Source organism: Blennius ocellaris (genome assembly GCF_963422515.1).
Source record: "Blennius ocellaris genome assembly, chromosome: 3".
Lineage (NCBI taxonomy): Eukaryota > Metazoa > Chordata > Actinopteri > Blenniiformes > Blenniidae > Blennius > Blennius ocellaris.
Genome location: NC_137652.1, coordinates 15,543,729 through 15,559,253, shown reverse-complemented (window position 1 = coordinate 15,559,253; position 15,525 = coordinate 15,543,729). Strand labels below are relative to the sequence as shown.

At 40.9% G+C, this 15,525-nt stretch overlaps 1 protein-coding gene across 2 annotated transcripts in view; it reads left to right on the top strand.

The window, feature by feature from the left end:
- Positions 1-366: 366 nt before the first annotated feature.
- Positions 367-15,525, top strand: part of septin9b (septin 9b) — a 69,585-nt gene continuing 54,426 nt past the window's right edge. Inside the window, exon 1 of one of the 2 annotated variants that reach the window (XM_080520222.1) lies at positions 367-449. In XM_080520222.1, the coding sequence (XP_080376348.1) occupies positions 428-449 (22 nt within the window). In that variant the 5' untranslated portion in view covers positions 367-427. Of the gene's footprint in view, positions 450-12,656; positions 12,745-15,525 lie in introns of those variants that run through there. The other variant, XM_080520221.1, reaches the window with a different exon arrangement.

Genomic DNA, 15,525 nt, shown 5'->3' with positions numbered 1-15,525 from the left:
GTCCAGCAGCCTCGTCTTCTTCTCCCAAGTCTCCAAATGGGACCCGTGCGTAAAGATAAAGAGCGCGTCAGCGGACCTCCCCGGTCCCCCCTCCCCAACCCCCCACGTGCTCAAGCATTTATTTCGCCACGGTCGTGCGCTCCCGGGATTCTTTCTCTCACTCGACTCGGTATCCCACTAAAAAGTGCACACATCGCCGAGCTCAGCGGATCTCACGGCATATCTGCATCTGCGCTGCCTGCCTGCAGTCACACTGTGTCATCACGCACAGGAACAAGTGCACAGAAACTGAGACAACTAACTCCACTCCAGTTCTATTTTTTTTTTTTTTAAAGGTGGATCGGACGCACAGTTCTTGGTTTTGACCAAACAGCTGCGTTTTAACTGACGACCAGTGAGTGAAGTGGACCAGCGGTAAACCCAGAACATGAAGAAAACTCCAAATCCAGGTAGTATGCACTTCTATTTTTCAGTTGGCATTTTTGTAGCTATGGTATATTTATTTATTTGTCCTTATATAGTCAGATATCGGCCTGCAGAAAGTCATTACAAGTATGAATTATTCATGTCAAATATGACCCAGTTTTGGTGCAAGATTAAATAAGACTCCTAAGATACTTTGGATGGATTTGCATGCTTGAGTATATATGAAATACACTGCCCATGAAATTGGCATTCGACAGGCAATTTCTGCAGAGCAGATTTCTCTGCTTTGTATCGTTTCACCAAAGGCCTTCGCTGTTTTTTAAGGAATCTTAAAATACTGTATTAATATTTGACATTTTAAAATAAAAATGTATTTTGATTTATATTAAATAAATAAGTCATAAGTCACACTTTTAATATAGCTGGATTTACAACATGATCTGTTTATCTAATTATGTCAGACATGATACAAAACGGTGTGATTAAGAGCATATCAGGCGATTAATAGTGTGTTGATACAGGCAATATAATACGATCTAGAACAATACGTATTTGCATGACACACAAAACCGCTCTTGGCTCTTTCTTTTCTGTTTCTGTCCAGTTTTGTTTTGCTTTAGTTTCTTTTTGTTGCTCACCAACTTGTCAAACTCTCATTTGGCTCAACTCTGTCATATTGGGCCAGCTTGTTTTGTGGCTGAGTGTACAGCTCTCCAGGGAGCACCTCAGGGTCTCCTGGCTATTACAGTCTGATGCGCATCATCATCATCTGTCCTTCTCATCTTGACCTTCTGTGTGGATGCACAGGCTCCTCCGGGCTGCGCGCTCTCTCATGGACCCAGTGCGTTTCTGTGACTGTGTGTGTGTTTGGCCTTAACAGTCATTTTAGACGTTTGCTTGCCCGCAATGTCAGAGTGTTTTGTATATATGCTTGCATTGTGTTTATGTGTATTACACAACACCTCTCTGGCTTTGCTCAGGCCCCATCTGTGTGTTCGTTTTAGGTCCCAGTGTTGGGGATCTGTGTGTGGGCTCTGGGGAGAAAAAAAAAGGCACTTTAGATTAAAGGGATGTAGAAATGTGTCACAAGCTGCTGCTCATTGTCCTGAGAACTGGCAATTTAGACTGCAAGTATTAGATAGTTTGTGTTTTCCTTGTGAGGAAAAAAGAATCAACATTAAGTGCTGAAGCTAAAGTATGCATCTGGCTTGATAAATATTCCTCCAATCTTCTTAAAAATGCACATTCATTTCCAATGAATGCACACTTGCGGTGCAACTGTCAGCTGCAGTCTGGAGAAACGTAGAAAAGGGTCATCAGAGGTGAAGTACTGCCTCTTTTAAGGAATCTTATCACAAACTGTCATTTCTTGTCTCTGGAGATCCTCATGGCTACACCTGCACTGAGACGGCGTCACTATATAAACACTCTCACCGTGTCTGTACTGTGGTTTGGCAGCTTGGTAGGTGGTCAGACTGCAGAGGAATCAGTGAGCCACAATTACTCTCATTTGGCATGCGATAAGAGTTTTCTATAGTACTCCAAAAACCTTTTTCACGAAACACAGTCATCTTTTTTTCTGGTGTAGGTTCTTTTAAATCTTTGTGTTTCTCAGCTATCTTTCTCCTCCTATCTGTCATCATTTCTGATCTGACTGCGGTCTCTGGTTGTGATAATGCTTGTGTTAGGAGATGTGTGAAAATTTGAACAGATGTGTAATTGCCAGCAGCACATACCAAGATAGGAGCACTGGCGTGAAAAACCTTTCAGGCTGAATCTCGACCAGCATATCTCCAAGAGTTAACAAAAAATAAATAAAAAACACTACCTGCAAAAAAGAACTGCTTCAAAGTTGTTTTCAGGAACTCCTTTTCATCAGATCTGTGATTTCTCCAGGTGGCTGTGCTTAATTTTACTTTCCAAGTGGGAGTGTTGTGTTGTCCCCTTTTAGATCGCTGGCAACTAAAACATGTTTGCTCCCATTTAGTGAGGTCCGGTGAGACCGGACTTGTTGGGTTTACCTAATGAACTGGATGAGTCTATGTTGTCCTGTCGCTGTGTGCACCATGACCCTGAATGAACAGGGAGACCCAGCGGAGTTAAAGCACTGCGTTTCATTCCTACCCCCCCCCCCCCTTTTTTTTCTTTCCCTTCCTACGCATGAGGTATTCCAGTCAGCTGTGCCATGTACTCTCATTGGTTGAACGTAAAAAAACAAAAACAACTACAAAAAAACTGGCTTGTCCTCAGCTTCAATAGACTCTTTTGTGGTGAGCATTTGCTTTGGGCTGGTTTGTTTTTGTTAGACTTTTCATCATTGAGATCAATTTTACTCTGTGCATTTTGTTTGTATTCATAAACAAGAGAATTTCAAGGCTGACATGACATTGTTGACTCCACACAAAAGCAAAAGATCCTGAAGTCCGACCCAGATAGCGCTATCCATTTTGATGGTCTGATTGTATCACAGAACATTAGAAATAGTATTATGTCTAACTTGTTAAAGGTTAAAGTTTGCATCATCCCTCGAAGATGTCATTCACCTTTCTGTTAATATTGCAATGCAAAAAAAATAAATAAATGGAGCTGCACAAAATGTGATGCAATATGTCGAGATTTTTGTTATTTAGTGCCTACTAAAATGAGCAAAATCAGTATTTTAAAAAGAAATGCAAAGAAAAACCCATCAGTTGATAATCACCTCCTCAAATGAAACACGGGCTGCTGCAAGATACTGAAACTTACTTTTGTTAACATAACGCAGCCCAGCTACAGTCGTGGTTGTTTGTGGCGGTTTAAAGTTGCTCGACCAGAAAAAAATATCACTTCTGAAATATCATAGAGAATAAAGCAATATATTAAAACAAGCCGCTCATTTCAAAACTCAGTTACCTAAATCAATCGCACCAAAGTCGATATGTTTACAAACAAACTGGAATTTGCAGCCATCAAACTGTGTTTATGTTTTGCTAACTGACGTCTTGTTCGGAAGGGTGCCGCAAGGGATTGTGGGATATCAAAGATGGTGCTGCTCAAGTGAAAATATCAACATTTGACTGATTAAGCGTGAAAACAAAAGCCAGACTTTCTCAAAGAAAGACTCTTCAAGTCTCGGGAATAGTCTTAAATGTTGTCTGTGAGTGTGAATCCGATTCACTGAATCAGGATCTCGCCATGTCGCGTGAACAAACGGGATCTTGGGAATCTTCTGGAGATTTTGTGAACTCTAAAGTGTCAACACACCGGGTCTGTTCCATGAAATTCAAATGCTTAAAATCCACGTTTGTATGAGTGGAATGACAAATTTCCTTAGAGGTGTACATCAACAACTAAAACTGGCACCTACATTTTTAGTTTTTCCCCTGTGGATTCTGGTAGAGTGACTTTAAGTTTGTTTCACAAGACCAAGTTTGGTTGGAAAGTTGCTGCAGAGAGAGGATGAATGCACAATCTGTCTCTCCCACCTTCATGCAAAACCTTATCAAAGTCTTTCATGGATGTTTTTGCGAACACACAGGGATGTCTCTTCACCCTAATGATGAGTGATGATACCTGCACAATGAATGAAATAAACAAAACAAAAATAAAAACTGCAAGCAATTGTAAATATTGCCGGTTTGTTTTTTAAATATTTGCATTTTTCTTGAGCATTTAAAGAAGTGTGAATGTAGTCGAATGTGTTTGATTCTATGTTACACGTTAACATCATCTGTCATGTTTTCTGAAAGTGTTGCAACACTTAAAACTGCAGCAGCCACCACATCCCCATTCTCCCACTACAACACAGCAGTCGGTCCCACAGAGAAGGAGCAGATAAGTTGAGTCAATCCAGTCTTTATTTCTGCTGAACAATGACTCTTCAGTGACAGCTGAGCGAGATTCCCCTCCGTCTGAGTCATATGTTGGACTGACACTGCCGGCACTACGAGTGTCTTCAGAGACTTTGGAGAATCTGTATTTAATTCTCTACCTCAGAGTCAATCTCCCAAGGTCTTTGGCTCATATAATCCTTATCACATTAAAACCCCTTGCTAAGTACAGTATTAAAGTACCTTCATCATCCTTCCCTCATAAGTGGCAAGCACAAAAGCTCTCTGTCTCGGCCCTCGAGGGAAGCTTTACAAACTGCCGATTCAACCAGAGTTTCGCTCACTGAAAAGTCTGAACTTTTTCCCTACAGATAAACCTCCTCAGTGTTATTAGCTTAATGCTCTACCTCCCACTAGAGGAAGTGTTGTGTGTGTTTTCATTGCCCCATCTCACAAGGTTTCATTCCTCACTCCATCTCCCTTTACAACTTTAATTCCTATCTGGTTAATCTGAGCTTTGTTCTCTGAATGTCTGACCTGTACACCAACAACATGTGCATCCATAGAGACCTTTTCAATTCCTGTTGAATAGATGGATTCCAGTTTACACACACGCACACACACACGCACGCACGCACGCACGCACGCACACATGTGCGCAAAGATGACATCATCTGCCACTGTGTCAGAGTTTGGCTATAAATAGACAGTGGATGATGACGTTTTAGCCCCATGTGAATAACATAAGGATGAAAACAGGCCATGTCACTGCTGCTTATCCTGATGAGCAGCCAGCCACTTGTGAATAATCCTGCTGCATGTTCATTAAGCAAACACCTGATGTTACAAGCAAATGCCATTAGTAAAGTAAGGGCTGATTGTAATGAGGGGATCACTGTCACTTCACATGCTGAATGTTAGATTTGTACAGACCAGAACATTCATAATTTACACCTCCAGAGGTTAATAATAATAAATTAATATAGATTTATGGGTGGTGTGGAATGCCACTTTACAAATATGCTTTGAGGATCAACGTGTTCAATTTGTTTTAAAGTTTTGCCGCACATCAGGTGACAATCCAACAAATAAATACACTTTTTAGCACTTTCATTATTATGTAAGGACATTATTATTATTATTATTATTATTATTATTATTAATAATAATAATAATACAAATAATTAATAAAGAAATGTTAGAAAGCAGAATTACAGCAACATCTTTTTGTACATTTTCCTTTCATTTTTAACTGTGAAATTCCCTGCTCCTTTTTGGGGTCACATTAACTTAATAGCAGTTAAGTCTTTAAGTCATCCTTGTCAAGTAGCCACGTTAACAGAAGCTGAGCATCTGCTTTAAAACTTAAATGTCATTTCATCATGGTAATGGATGTTAATGATTTCTATAAGACCACGACATAATGGCTCTTTGCAGGACCGTGTAGATACATAATGTATTTTAATCTCCGTTGTTTTATTTGGGTCGTGCTTCTTTGCCAAACGCCACATGATCGCCACAGAGCTCATGTGTCAGGAGCTCGCTCTGTGTGCGTCTGCGTGCACGTGCCTATCTGTATTCCTGTGTTTGTACGTGCACAACTGTGTACGCTGTCTGGGTTGGAGTTGTGGATTTAGACATCAGGAGCTTGGCATGCTGATTATAGAGGTCTGAAGCCACACCGAACCACAGGAACTCTCCTCTCTTTCTCTCTTCTTTCTCTTTCCAGCCTCATCCCTCCATCAGTTCAGGCTAATTTGCTGAGATGGAGGTGAAAGCAAAGGGCCCCGGGCTTATGTGGTGGGACTCTGCTTTATGATAATCAGCTAAATCACATAACTATGCTCCTCTCATCTGCGCTCCGTCTAAGCTTAATTTTACTCAATTACTTGATGCCGTTAAGCAGCGTGGACTGTAGCAGCACAATGCACAATGAGGTATGTTACACACTTTAGCAGACACTAAGTGTTGCTGACAGACCGTTATTGTTTCAGCTTAACAAATTTCACATGGATTGTGAGGCCAGCATCACAGTCTGTTTTTATCCTTGCTTCATTGCGACCCGAAACCCCAAAATGAGGTCCTGCAAAAATCCTGCAGGGTGCATAAAAGACGCCAAGATTTCCTCACTGGCTTTTACTCTATCTGCAACATCCACCCAGTGCTCAGATATTTATCAATTGCTACAACAGACCTCTGATTTCCTGCAAAGGATATAAAACTTTTAGGATATCCCATTTTATGTAGACTACTACCAGCCCCCTCTCACATCTAATGATTACCTTATGTTGAAAAGGAAATAGCCAGTAGTGTTACCACAGCCATGCTGGGATGGACAGACACACAGACTGCACTATTTGCACTTTTACTGCCTCCCAACAGTCGCAATGACCCGAGAATAGGATTTAAATTGTCAGAGAGCTGGAAGACAGGAGATTATGTGAGTTATTGCTTAAAGAAATTGGGTTCGTGTGTGTGTGTGTGTGTGTGTGTGTGTGTGTGTGTGTGTGTGTGTGTGTGTGTGTGTGTGTGTGTGTGTGTGTGTGTGTGTGAGAAACTTGAGTAACAGGGTCATATATTGGCGATTGGGAGGTTTTTCTTTCCCCCCCGATTCTCACATAGGATTGGTGGAGTGAATCGCGACACTAACATGCTGCTTGTGACTCAACATCTGTAATGACTTTGGCTGCGAGATTCACACTTTTGTTTTGACTGCTGATTTTATGAGCTGTGAAACATCATCTGTGGCTGAGAAATTGTGATCAACTGTTCGTTATTGTAAAGGTCAGGATTTCTGTGCGTGAGCTTCTTGTGCAGGGACAAGGTCAGCACTCTCGCCTCACTGCGAGGCCGTCGGCAGTTTGGGTCTTGAGTTTTGGCTTGGAGGCCTTTCTGGGTTTGCATGTGAACATTTCTCATGCATTTCATCCACTTGTCCACTGTCTCTGGATGGATTGGCATGAAGTCATTAATACAGATTGAATTTGATGGTCTGAGTTTTGTGTTAGGCGCAATTAGTGGCTGCTAACTGGATACTACCAGACGATAGCAGATGGTCTGTGCCAATAGATGATCACAATGGAAATATTAGTTTAAGTTGGCATATAAAGTTGAGTTGCAATGTTATATGATCAATTGTACATTTTGTTTGATAAAAAAGAAAAAGAAAAGAAAAAGGCAAGCAAACTCCTGCTACATCATCTGGACAGATTTGCTCAGAATTGCATGGTCAGTTCTTTGGTTTTTCTTCTTTTTGCGATGGGAAGAAATGCTTAATTAGGGATTTGAGATATTTGAAGATTTCCTCATGTGGGTCTCTTTGTTGTTTTCTTCTTTTATGACTCCAGTTCGGTGAGTAATGGCTGAAAAAGCTGAGTCCTCCTCCTCGCTGCGTTTCATCCGGCCAATCCTGCACAGCTGCCCTCATGTTTGCATTGAAAACAAGGCGGTGGTAGCAGTTCAGTCAGAAAGCACCATTAGTCTGTCACCATCCTGTTATTTTTCATTTCTCACACACCTGATTCTTCTTTCTTTAGAGAAATGGGTTTCGTTTTTATAGCACGTTAGAGCACCTTTGGTCATTTCAAAGCACTTTACAGTGTTAGTGCTTTACACACACACACACACACACACACACACACACACACACACACACACACACACACACACACACACACACACACACACACACACACACACACACACACACACACACACACACACACACACACACACACACACACACACACACACACACACACACACACACACACACAGTGACCGAGCTTCTATCCAGCATAAGAACCTTTTATTGGAAGCCACTTGGGGATAAGTGATGGTTAAAATTTTAATTTAATTGGAACAAATACAAGGACTTTCTTTCCTAAAAATACATCGTCTCGTATGAGGCCTGCATTAGAATCCAGGGTGTGAATCTAAATTTGGCCTGTGAAGATGATTGATGTGAAGTGTTGTGTCGTCGCTGTACATGCCCCAGGTTGTATGTGTAGGCTGCAAATGTGGAAGACAGTTTCTCTCTCTCTCTCTCTCTCTCTCTCTCTCTCTCTCTCTCTCTCTCTCTCTCTCTCTCTCTCTCTGTGCATAGTGTATGATGGAGTTGAAGCGAGGGGAAGATGATCGCCGCGTAGCTCTCTGCTGAGGTCATCAGACTGTGGCGAGCAGGACAACGTCATATTATTTTCTCTTTTTTTGCTCTCCTGTGTTAAGACGGGATTCTTGAATCTCTCCTCTGTTTGCAGATTTTCAGGATGTCTCGAAGTCCCAGAGTTGTGCTGTGCATCCCTTTTTAAACAAGCAAGCAGTTTTGATATTTTTAAATATGACATAATCTCAGGGCTACAAACACTATTCCTGGTCAGTCTGAGCAGATGTGTGATAATGCTAGTTATCAGACATAGTTACTCTTTCTTTTTGAGCCTTTAACTCAGAAGCAATCTTTTTCATTTTTCAAAACACATTTGATAGAAGTAACAACTATGGCTCTGCACATCTGTCGTAATAATTCATAGCATTATGAATGATTGCAGTCACTTTTTTTTCTTTGAATTATAAGGATTTCTCCCCGAGGAAAGACAGATTGAATCACAGTATTATGTTTACAACATATCTTTTAAGTGTTGTAATGCTGATATTGGTAAGCAGAATGTATACATATTGTATACATATTCTACATGTATAATGATGAGATCAACATATTGCAGGGCATGGCAAATGGGTCTGTGAAAATGACCCCTGAAGGGCAAAGAGGTGAAAATACTGAAGTACGAATATTATCATGGGGACATTTTCTATTTCTAAGTGAGTGTGTAGGTCCCTTTCAAGAGTGTTTTTCACCCTCGGAGACACAAGAAGCTTTCAACCCTCACCTTTTCTCCTTTCCTCTTCCCCTCCATTTACCTCCTTTTCTACTTCCCCTGCACACACTCCTTCCCTCTTTTTATCTCCTATCTTCTTCTTACTGTTCTTTCTCCTTCATTGTGCATCGCTGCCCCGCAGGCATCCCTTTAGTGTTGGCTGGCATGCTGGTGAGCTTTTTGCCCGACTGTTATATAACTAAATTTAGCATGTTTGAGTCACGCATTGACCATAGGTCGTGCTCGGAAGTGACGGCTTACATTAATGTGCACCCCAAGGCTCACCACTCTGAGTCAATGTGTGATACACTGCTTTTATTTGGGCGGGGTGCGGGGCTCGAGTTTGTCTCGCATGAGTGAACGGGCGCACGTGTCCGTCTGCGCCTCATGACCATCTGCCTCACTGGGTGCAAATATAGGCTATGTGTTCAAGTATATGTGCAAGTAAGTCAATGGGGGAAAAAAAAATCAAGGCTGTTTCAGTGTGTTTGTTGCACATGTGAATGTATGTAGGTGGTACAACCCTCGTGGTTTGCACACGTCAGTGTGTGTTTGGTTTGTTGTGAATGCTCGTGTGTTTGTCTGAGTTCAAATGTTTTTATATGTCTGTGTTTGGAGTGTCTGGCTGTATCACCCTTTGGATGATGGACTGGAGACATGATGAAAGGTATGAGTGAGGGAGGCGGTTTCAGTCTCTTGAATCAAATCTATTTGATTACGTCTTTTCCAAGGTGAAATGACCCATTTTTTTTGGTGATGTTTGTAAAATTACTTATTTTAAGGGGAAAGCGCAGCACAATTTGGACACCATCAATACAATTCCTGTATACAGTTTAAGTTAAAACACCATATTGTTGTTAATTAAAAGAAAAATACTCAAATTTGAATTATCTTAGAAAAGGTAAGAAATAAGTCATTCTGTAAACTGGAAGCCTACTTATGCCAGGACAGATTTTTTATTAATCTTCAGAGTGATAAATTGTTGAAAAACCAGTACAGTTGAAAAGATCGACCAATTTCTGGAGAAGCCGTTTTGCATTTGCAAAAAACACATTGCATTACATGTGAAAAAAGTGAGAGAAAAAAACAACTTATTTACACACATCTTTGGTTAAGGCAGTGGTAATGGCTCTACTGCACATCATCCCTTTTCATATCGCAGCACCTTATGAATATGCTTGTGTATCCTGTTTGTAGGTTGGGCATATGGGAGTGAGTCAACAAACGCATGAGCACATGTTGTGTGTTTCATGTGTTTTTTTTTGTTTTTTTTCTGACCCTGTGATTAAATGCAGCTTTTTAAGCCTGGAAAATGATCACGGGGTAGAAAACCAGTGGCAAAACAAAGAGACGTGTCTCTATTTTTAAAAGCACACGTTTGTCATAGCCGCAACATCCGGCTTGCCATATGGATTCAACACCAGCAGGCTCACTTTTAATTCATTTGGTTTAACTCAGATTTTTGACTAAACTTTTGAGATTCATTAAAATTTTCAATACCACCAGATATCAGATTATCATCGGATATGATTGTTGTTTGAGTTGAGTTTTTCCAAAACAAGTCAAAGTCAAAGTCAAAGTCAGCTTTATTTGTCAAATGTGCTGATATGCATGACATATAGCCCAGATGAAATTCCGGTCCTCTCAGACCCACAAGGGGATTGTAGAATGATTTGAACAAAGATAGTCCTCGGTTTAGAAATATTTAAAGATGTATTGTATGTTCTTCAAATTATATATGGAAAAAAAACCCGAAGCTGAGATATTCTCTGTGTTTTAAGGAAAATGTGCCTTCTGATGTTCCAATGTCAAATGAACAATGTCCTGCCATTACTGTGCCATCATTTTTTTTAAACAACAATGCCAGTGTTTGCTCATTATACTACTTATTGAAGATTTGGTGTGCAGTATCTTGTAACTTGCATTGTAAGTATAATTTTAAATTAAGGTATATAGTTAAATAACAGAACATTTGATCGTAAAGGTCAGATGTTTAGTCAGACCAGGATAAATGTTCTTATATCAAACCTAGACTTAAGTATTGATAATTGCTTCACCTCACAAGGTGTGTTTAGGAGGTCAGCGATTATGTCAAATAAATTATGGAAACGACCATATCAACTATACACCGAGATACAAACAGTAGTTACATAGATGTTTAGTACAAGCTACCTTTTTTTACTGGAAGGGTGCATCAGTATTTGTTAATTTCATTTAAACTTGTGTTTCAGCTCCAAACCAATGCAAAGTGAGAAAATCAGTTGTCCCTGGAGTTTTGTGTTGCAGGGCAGGTCAGACAGAGATAGGCTTGTCAGCATTGGTTGTTTGGAGGAGTACCACATCGCATTACTGCCCTATCTGAGCAGAGGCCTCAAGGAAGATAAATCCAGCTGTTAGTGTTTGTTTTTGTCCTCTTTCCGTGTCTGCACGTGTGATTATTTAAGGTGGAAATACTTGTGGTGAGACCATTTGTTTTGGGCCATATAGTTGTGATTCCTATCTAAACTGGTTCTGCAGCTGCACGTCTGGAAGAACCTGGATTTGAGGAAGGATATTACTTGTAAGAAAGAGGAAGAGGAAGTGAGCTGTTGTGTACTGGACATACTCCTCCTTCTCTGCATGTACAAAGACAAATGTGCGTGTGTGTATGTGGGTGTGGGTGTGGATGTGTGCGCGTGTGTGCGCGTGTGTGCGCGTGTGTGTGTGTGTGTGTGTGTGTGTGTGTGTGTGTGTGTGTGTGTGTGTGTGTGTGTGTGTGTGTGTGTGTGTGTGTGTGGGTGTTTTCTTGGGACATTTTCTCACCAAGACAGCAGGTCACTAAGTGGCCCTTGACCTTGTTGAGATGTAAGTGGAGGGTCAAACAGGATGACTGTGCGGCTCTGGTAACAGAAGTCTGATTTTTGTCCACACAGAGACAGAATATTTAGACAATGTTATTTTTCAGACTGAGGTGGAAAAAGCTTATTAATTGAGATTCTCCATTGCTGATTTATGGCAGGTATTTTATGCACTTCATGAAGTGTTCTCAGGATTGTTGAAAATGTTCTTCGGGCTACTTGGAGGTTTTGATCCTTTGGAGTTGTAGTGTTAGTTTACTTTTTGTTGATTTGTGTTTCCTTCAATGATATTGTATGAGTTTCCATCTTGTAATATATAGGCTGAGTTTATTATCAGATGAAGACCATTGACCAAATGTGCTGCAGCTCATTTTCAAAGACTTGGTTTTAGTGTTAAACGGTCAAGAGAGATAAAAAGACGGACAGAGTCGCTTTAGTATCACTGAAATAACAAAATATATGCGTGAAGGAGATTAATGTATAGGAAAGAAAGCAGGAATGAAGGACTCTATATGACTCACATATGGCTGTGGACGTCTGTTCTGTTCACTTGTTATTCTGACAGATTGAAAACATTAAAACTTGGAGGAAGCAAGAGCTGCGGAGACAGAGGGAGGAAAAGGAGGGAGGAGAGAGGGAGGGTTGAAAGAGGGGGACAGGGTGACTAAGTCAGGAGAAAAGGGGAAGTCTCCACACAGAAAAAAAAAGGAGGGAAGGAGAGGAGAGGAGAGAAAAGCGAGAGGTTACATGTGGCTATTTGAGGTGGCCATTGAGTCATGGAGCGAGACAGAATAGCCGGTAAGTTGTGGCTTTTTATTTCAACTTATTTGATGTGTTAACTCAAAAATGAGTTTGTTCTCTCTTTCATGTGAAGAGTGTGTGTTTTTGTCTGTGAGATTACAGAGGAAGCAGCTTCTTAGACGTGTGGCAGCAGTCGGCGAGAAGCCACCCAGCCTGTGTTTGCTTTGCTTGGTCAGTTGGGGTGGGAGCAACTCCTTGGAGACCAATGTGTGTATTTCTATGATTGTGGCCCAAGGTCATCGCTCTGATCTGTTTCTTGTAAAAGATATCTCAACTACAAAACTCGCTGAAAGAAATTGTCATTCATAAAGTGGACAGCCACAGGTACAGTGAGGTCACTGTGAAGGTCTCTGTTCCTCAGTGGGCTTCTACACATGCAGATCAAGAATGAGTAAATCCCATTTGATATGTTGTGAAAGATGACTTAAGAATAAGAAAAAAATATATAACCTTGCCATGAGAAGTGGCTGCTTTGCTTTGATTGGCAACCTTGAATCCTGATTTACAGCCGACCCGCATCCACAGCTACAATCCATCAATAGAGTCAGATTTTCCTTCAGTTGTCACATGATTTGACTTTATGGCCGAAAGCTCCGGCAGTCAGATTAATTCTTACTGACACAGATGGTTTATTTTAAGTAAAAAGGTCTGGAAAGCAGACCTCATATGTCCACTAATATGATTTTGTTTTTGACAGGCAGCAGACTCTTGAGAAATATTTAGCATGCATCAGACTCCACATGCTGTCTTGCATCTGCTGAGCTGGAGCTCGGTTTCTCTCCAAAGCTTTAGCCATGGGAACGTCTTGACGTAGATTGCGCTTGATCACCTTAATTAGTGCTTTTTTGTGGGGGTTTTAATGGTGATTATTTAGTGTTAATGGAGATGAAGTACCGCTTCTGTCGAGGCCAGTGTGCGCTCCGTCTGCTCCGGCAGGATAAAACTAATCCACCCATCTTAAAGGTATTAAACCTTGGTATCATGCTGAGCAACACTTTGCAAATTGCTCTTTAATTCAACTGTTAATAAAGTGGCTGAGCTCAGAGAGTCATATAATGCACACAGGCAGACTAATGCATCTTATTTTATATCCACTTGGTGGCACTGTTGTAATGTCATCATTTTGTCCTCTGCCACCATTTCCCTTCACCTCTTTAAAAGGTTCCATGTGGATAATTCAGGTTTTGCAGATGAATGGATTTTCTTCTTTGATACTTTAATGGGAGCAGGAGGAATTTAGTCAGGACTGACACCAAATTATGGGGTGTGATAGAGGACAGTGTAGTCCAGAGGTAAAGTGGCCAAGTTTTCTTTTTCCATCGTGAAAACAGTCAGGCATGACTTCAACTCTTGCTCCTCTTATTTGAGGAAGTCCTGGCACACAGCTACTTCCTGGTTTTCAACCTGGGCTTGTGTGGTTCTGTTTGTTTGGAGCCGTTGTCTTGACAACAGCCACAGTCCCGACACCATATGCCTCTCAATATTTTCAGACTGCTGTTTTGATTGAGATAAGAACTGAGACTGTGGTGAATAATTGAGGAATTTTACACTCTTTTTATTATGTAGACATGTAGTCATGTCTGGATTCAGTATCTTCTATGTTCCTTTGTTTTCTGTGTGGGATTATTATACTATGTTCAATGTGGCATGTGAACCAAGGCTGTCTTTTCCCGTATGGTCATTGGGCTGCTAATTGGTAATGCACTGCCTTTTAAAATACAACAAAGGGAAAGGAAAACAAAAGAATTTGGCTTGTAAATAAGGGGAACAGTTGTGTCATGCTGCTTCATTTTCCTGCCAATTAAACAAAGGAGAAAAAAAACAGTCTTATCCCTTAGGATGACAGTAATTGTAGTATTTGTTTTGCCTGTTTAGTATCAGTCTGACGGCAGTTAATGCAGCAATTCAGGAGCTGAAGCGAGGGATGACAAGCAGGAGGGTTACACCCCGTGTTTGATTGTTTTTCAATGAACAAATGGATGCAATCCCATCAAAAAACAAGACCGTTAAAGCATGTGTTAGTCAACATGGAGATAATATTTTTGTGGTGTAATTTACATCACTCCCTCTTCGCTAAAGCCAAAAATGGCTCTAAAACTCAAATATCTTGTGTGGTACAATGCTGTTGAATGCAAGTAAATTAAAATGTCCTGAAAGGTTCAAAAGCCTTTTAAGGTTAAATATATCTGTTGTATTTTTCATATATGTTACACGAGATGTACCAATGAATCTCCAGGCTTTAGTGTTGATGTACTGTGTATCTCTCAGCCAAGAACTCACGTGAGCCTTACCCCCGCCTATATTTGGGTATCCAAACTCAGACTTAAAGGAAATCGAGGAAATCACTGAGCTCACCATGTTCCATAAAAGAAGTGTACGGGATATCCTCTATGAGTAAACGCCTCGCACTTCTCCTCCCATCAGGCTGCCAATATCTCACCTCGTATTGTTTCTAAGATTGTTACTGAGTTATGATAAATGAGGGAGTCATGAAAAGTGCCAGTATAGGGAGTGAAGAAAGCTGACAGGGAAGCCCCACCTTCAGTCCTTCTGAGGGAGGATTTCTGACAGGTGATATTACTCAGCAGGATGGAAACGTGGGTCAATCCGAGGGTGACATAACAAAGACGGACAAATCTAGGGGGATCACTTTCAAGCAGCTGGACTACGTACACCCATGGTCAACCATAAGTGCAAAGAGAACAAAAGCTGGTGTCATGATATTACACAGGATAGTGAAGGTGCCTTGTATTTTAGTCCTAGATTATTGTGCATTTA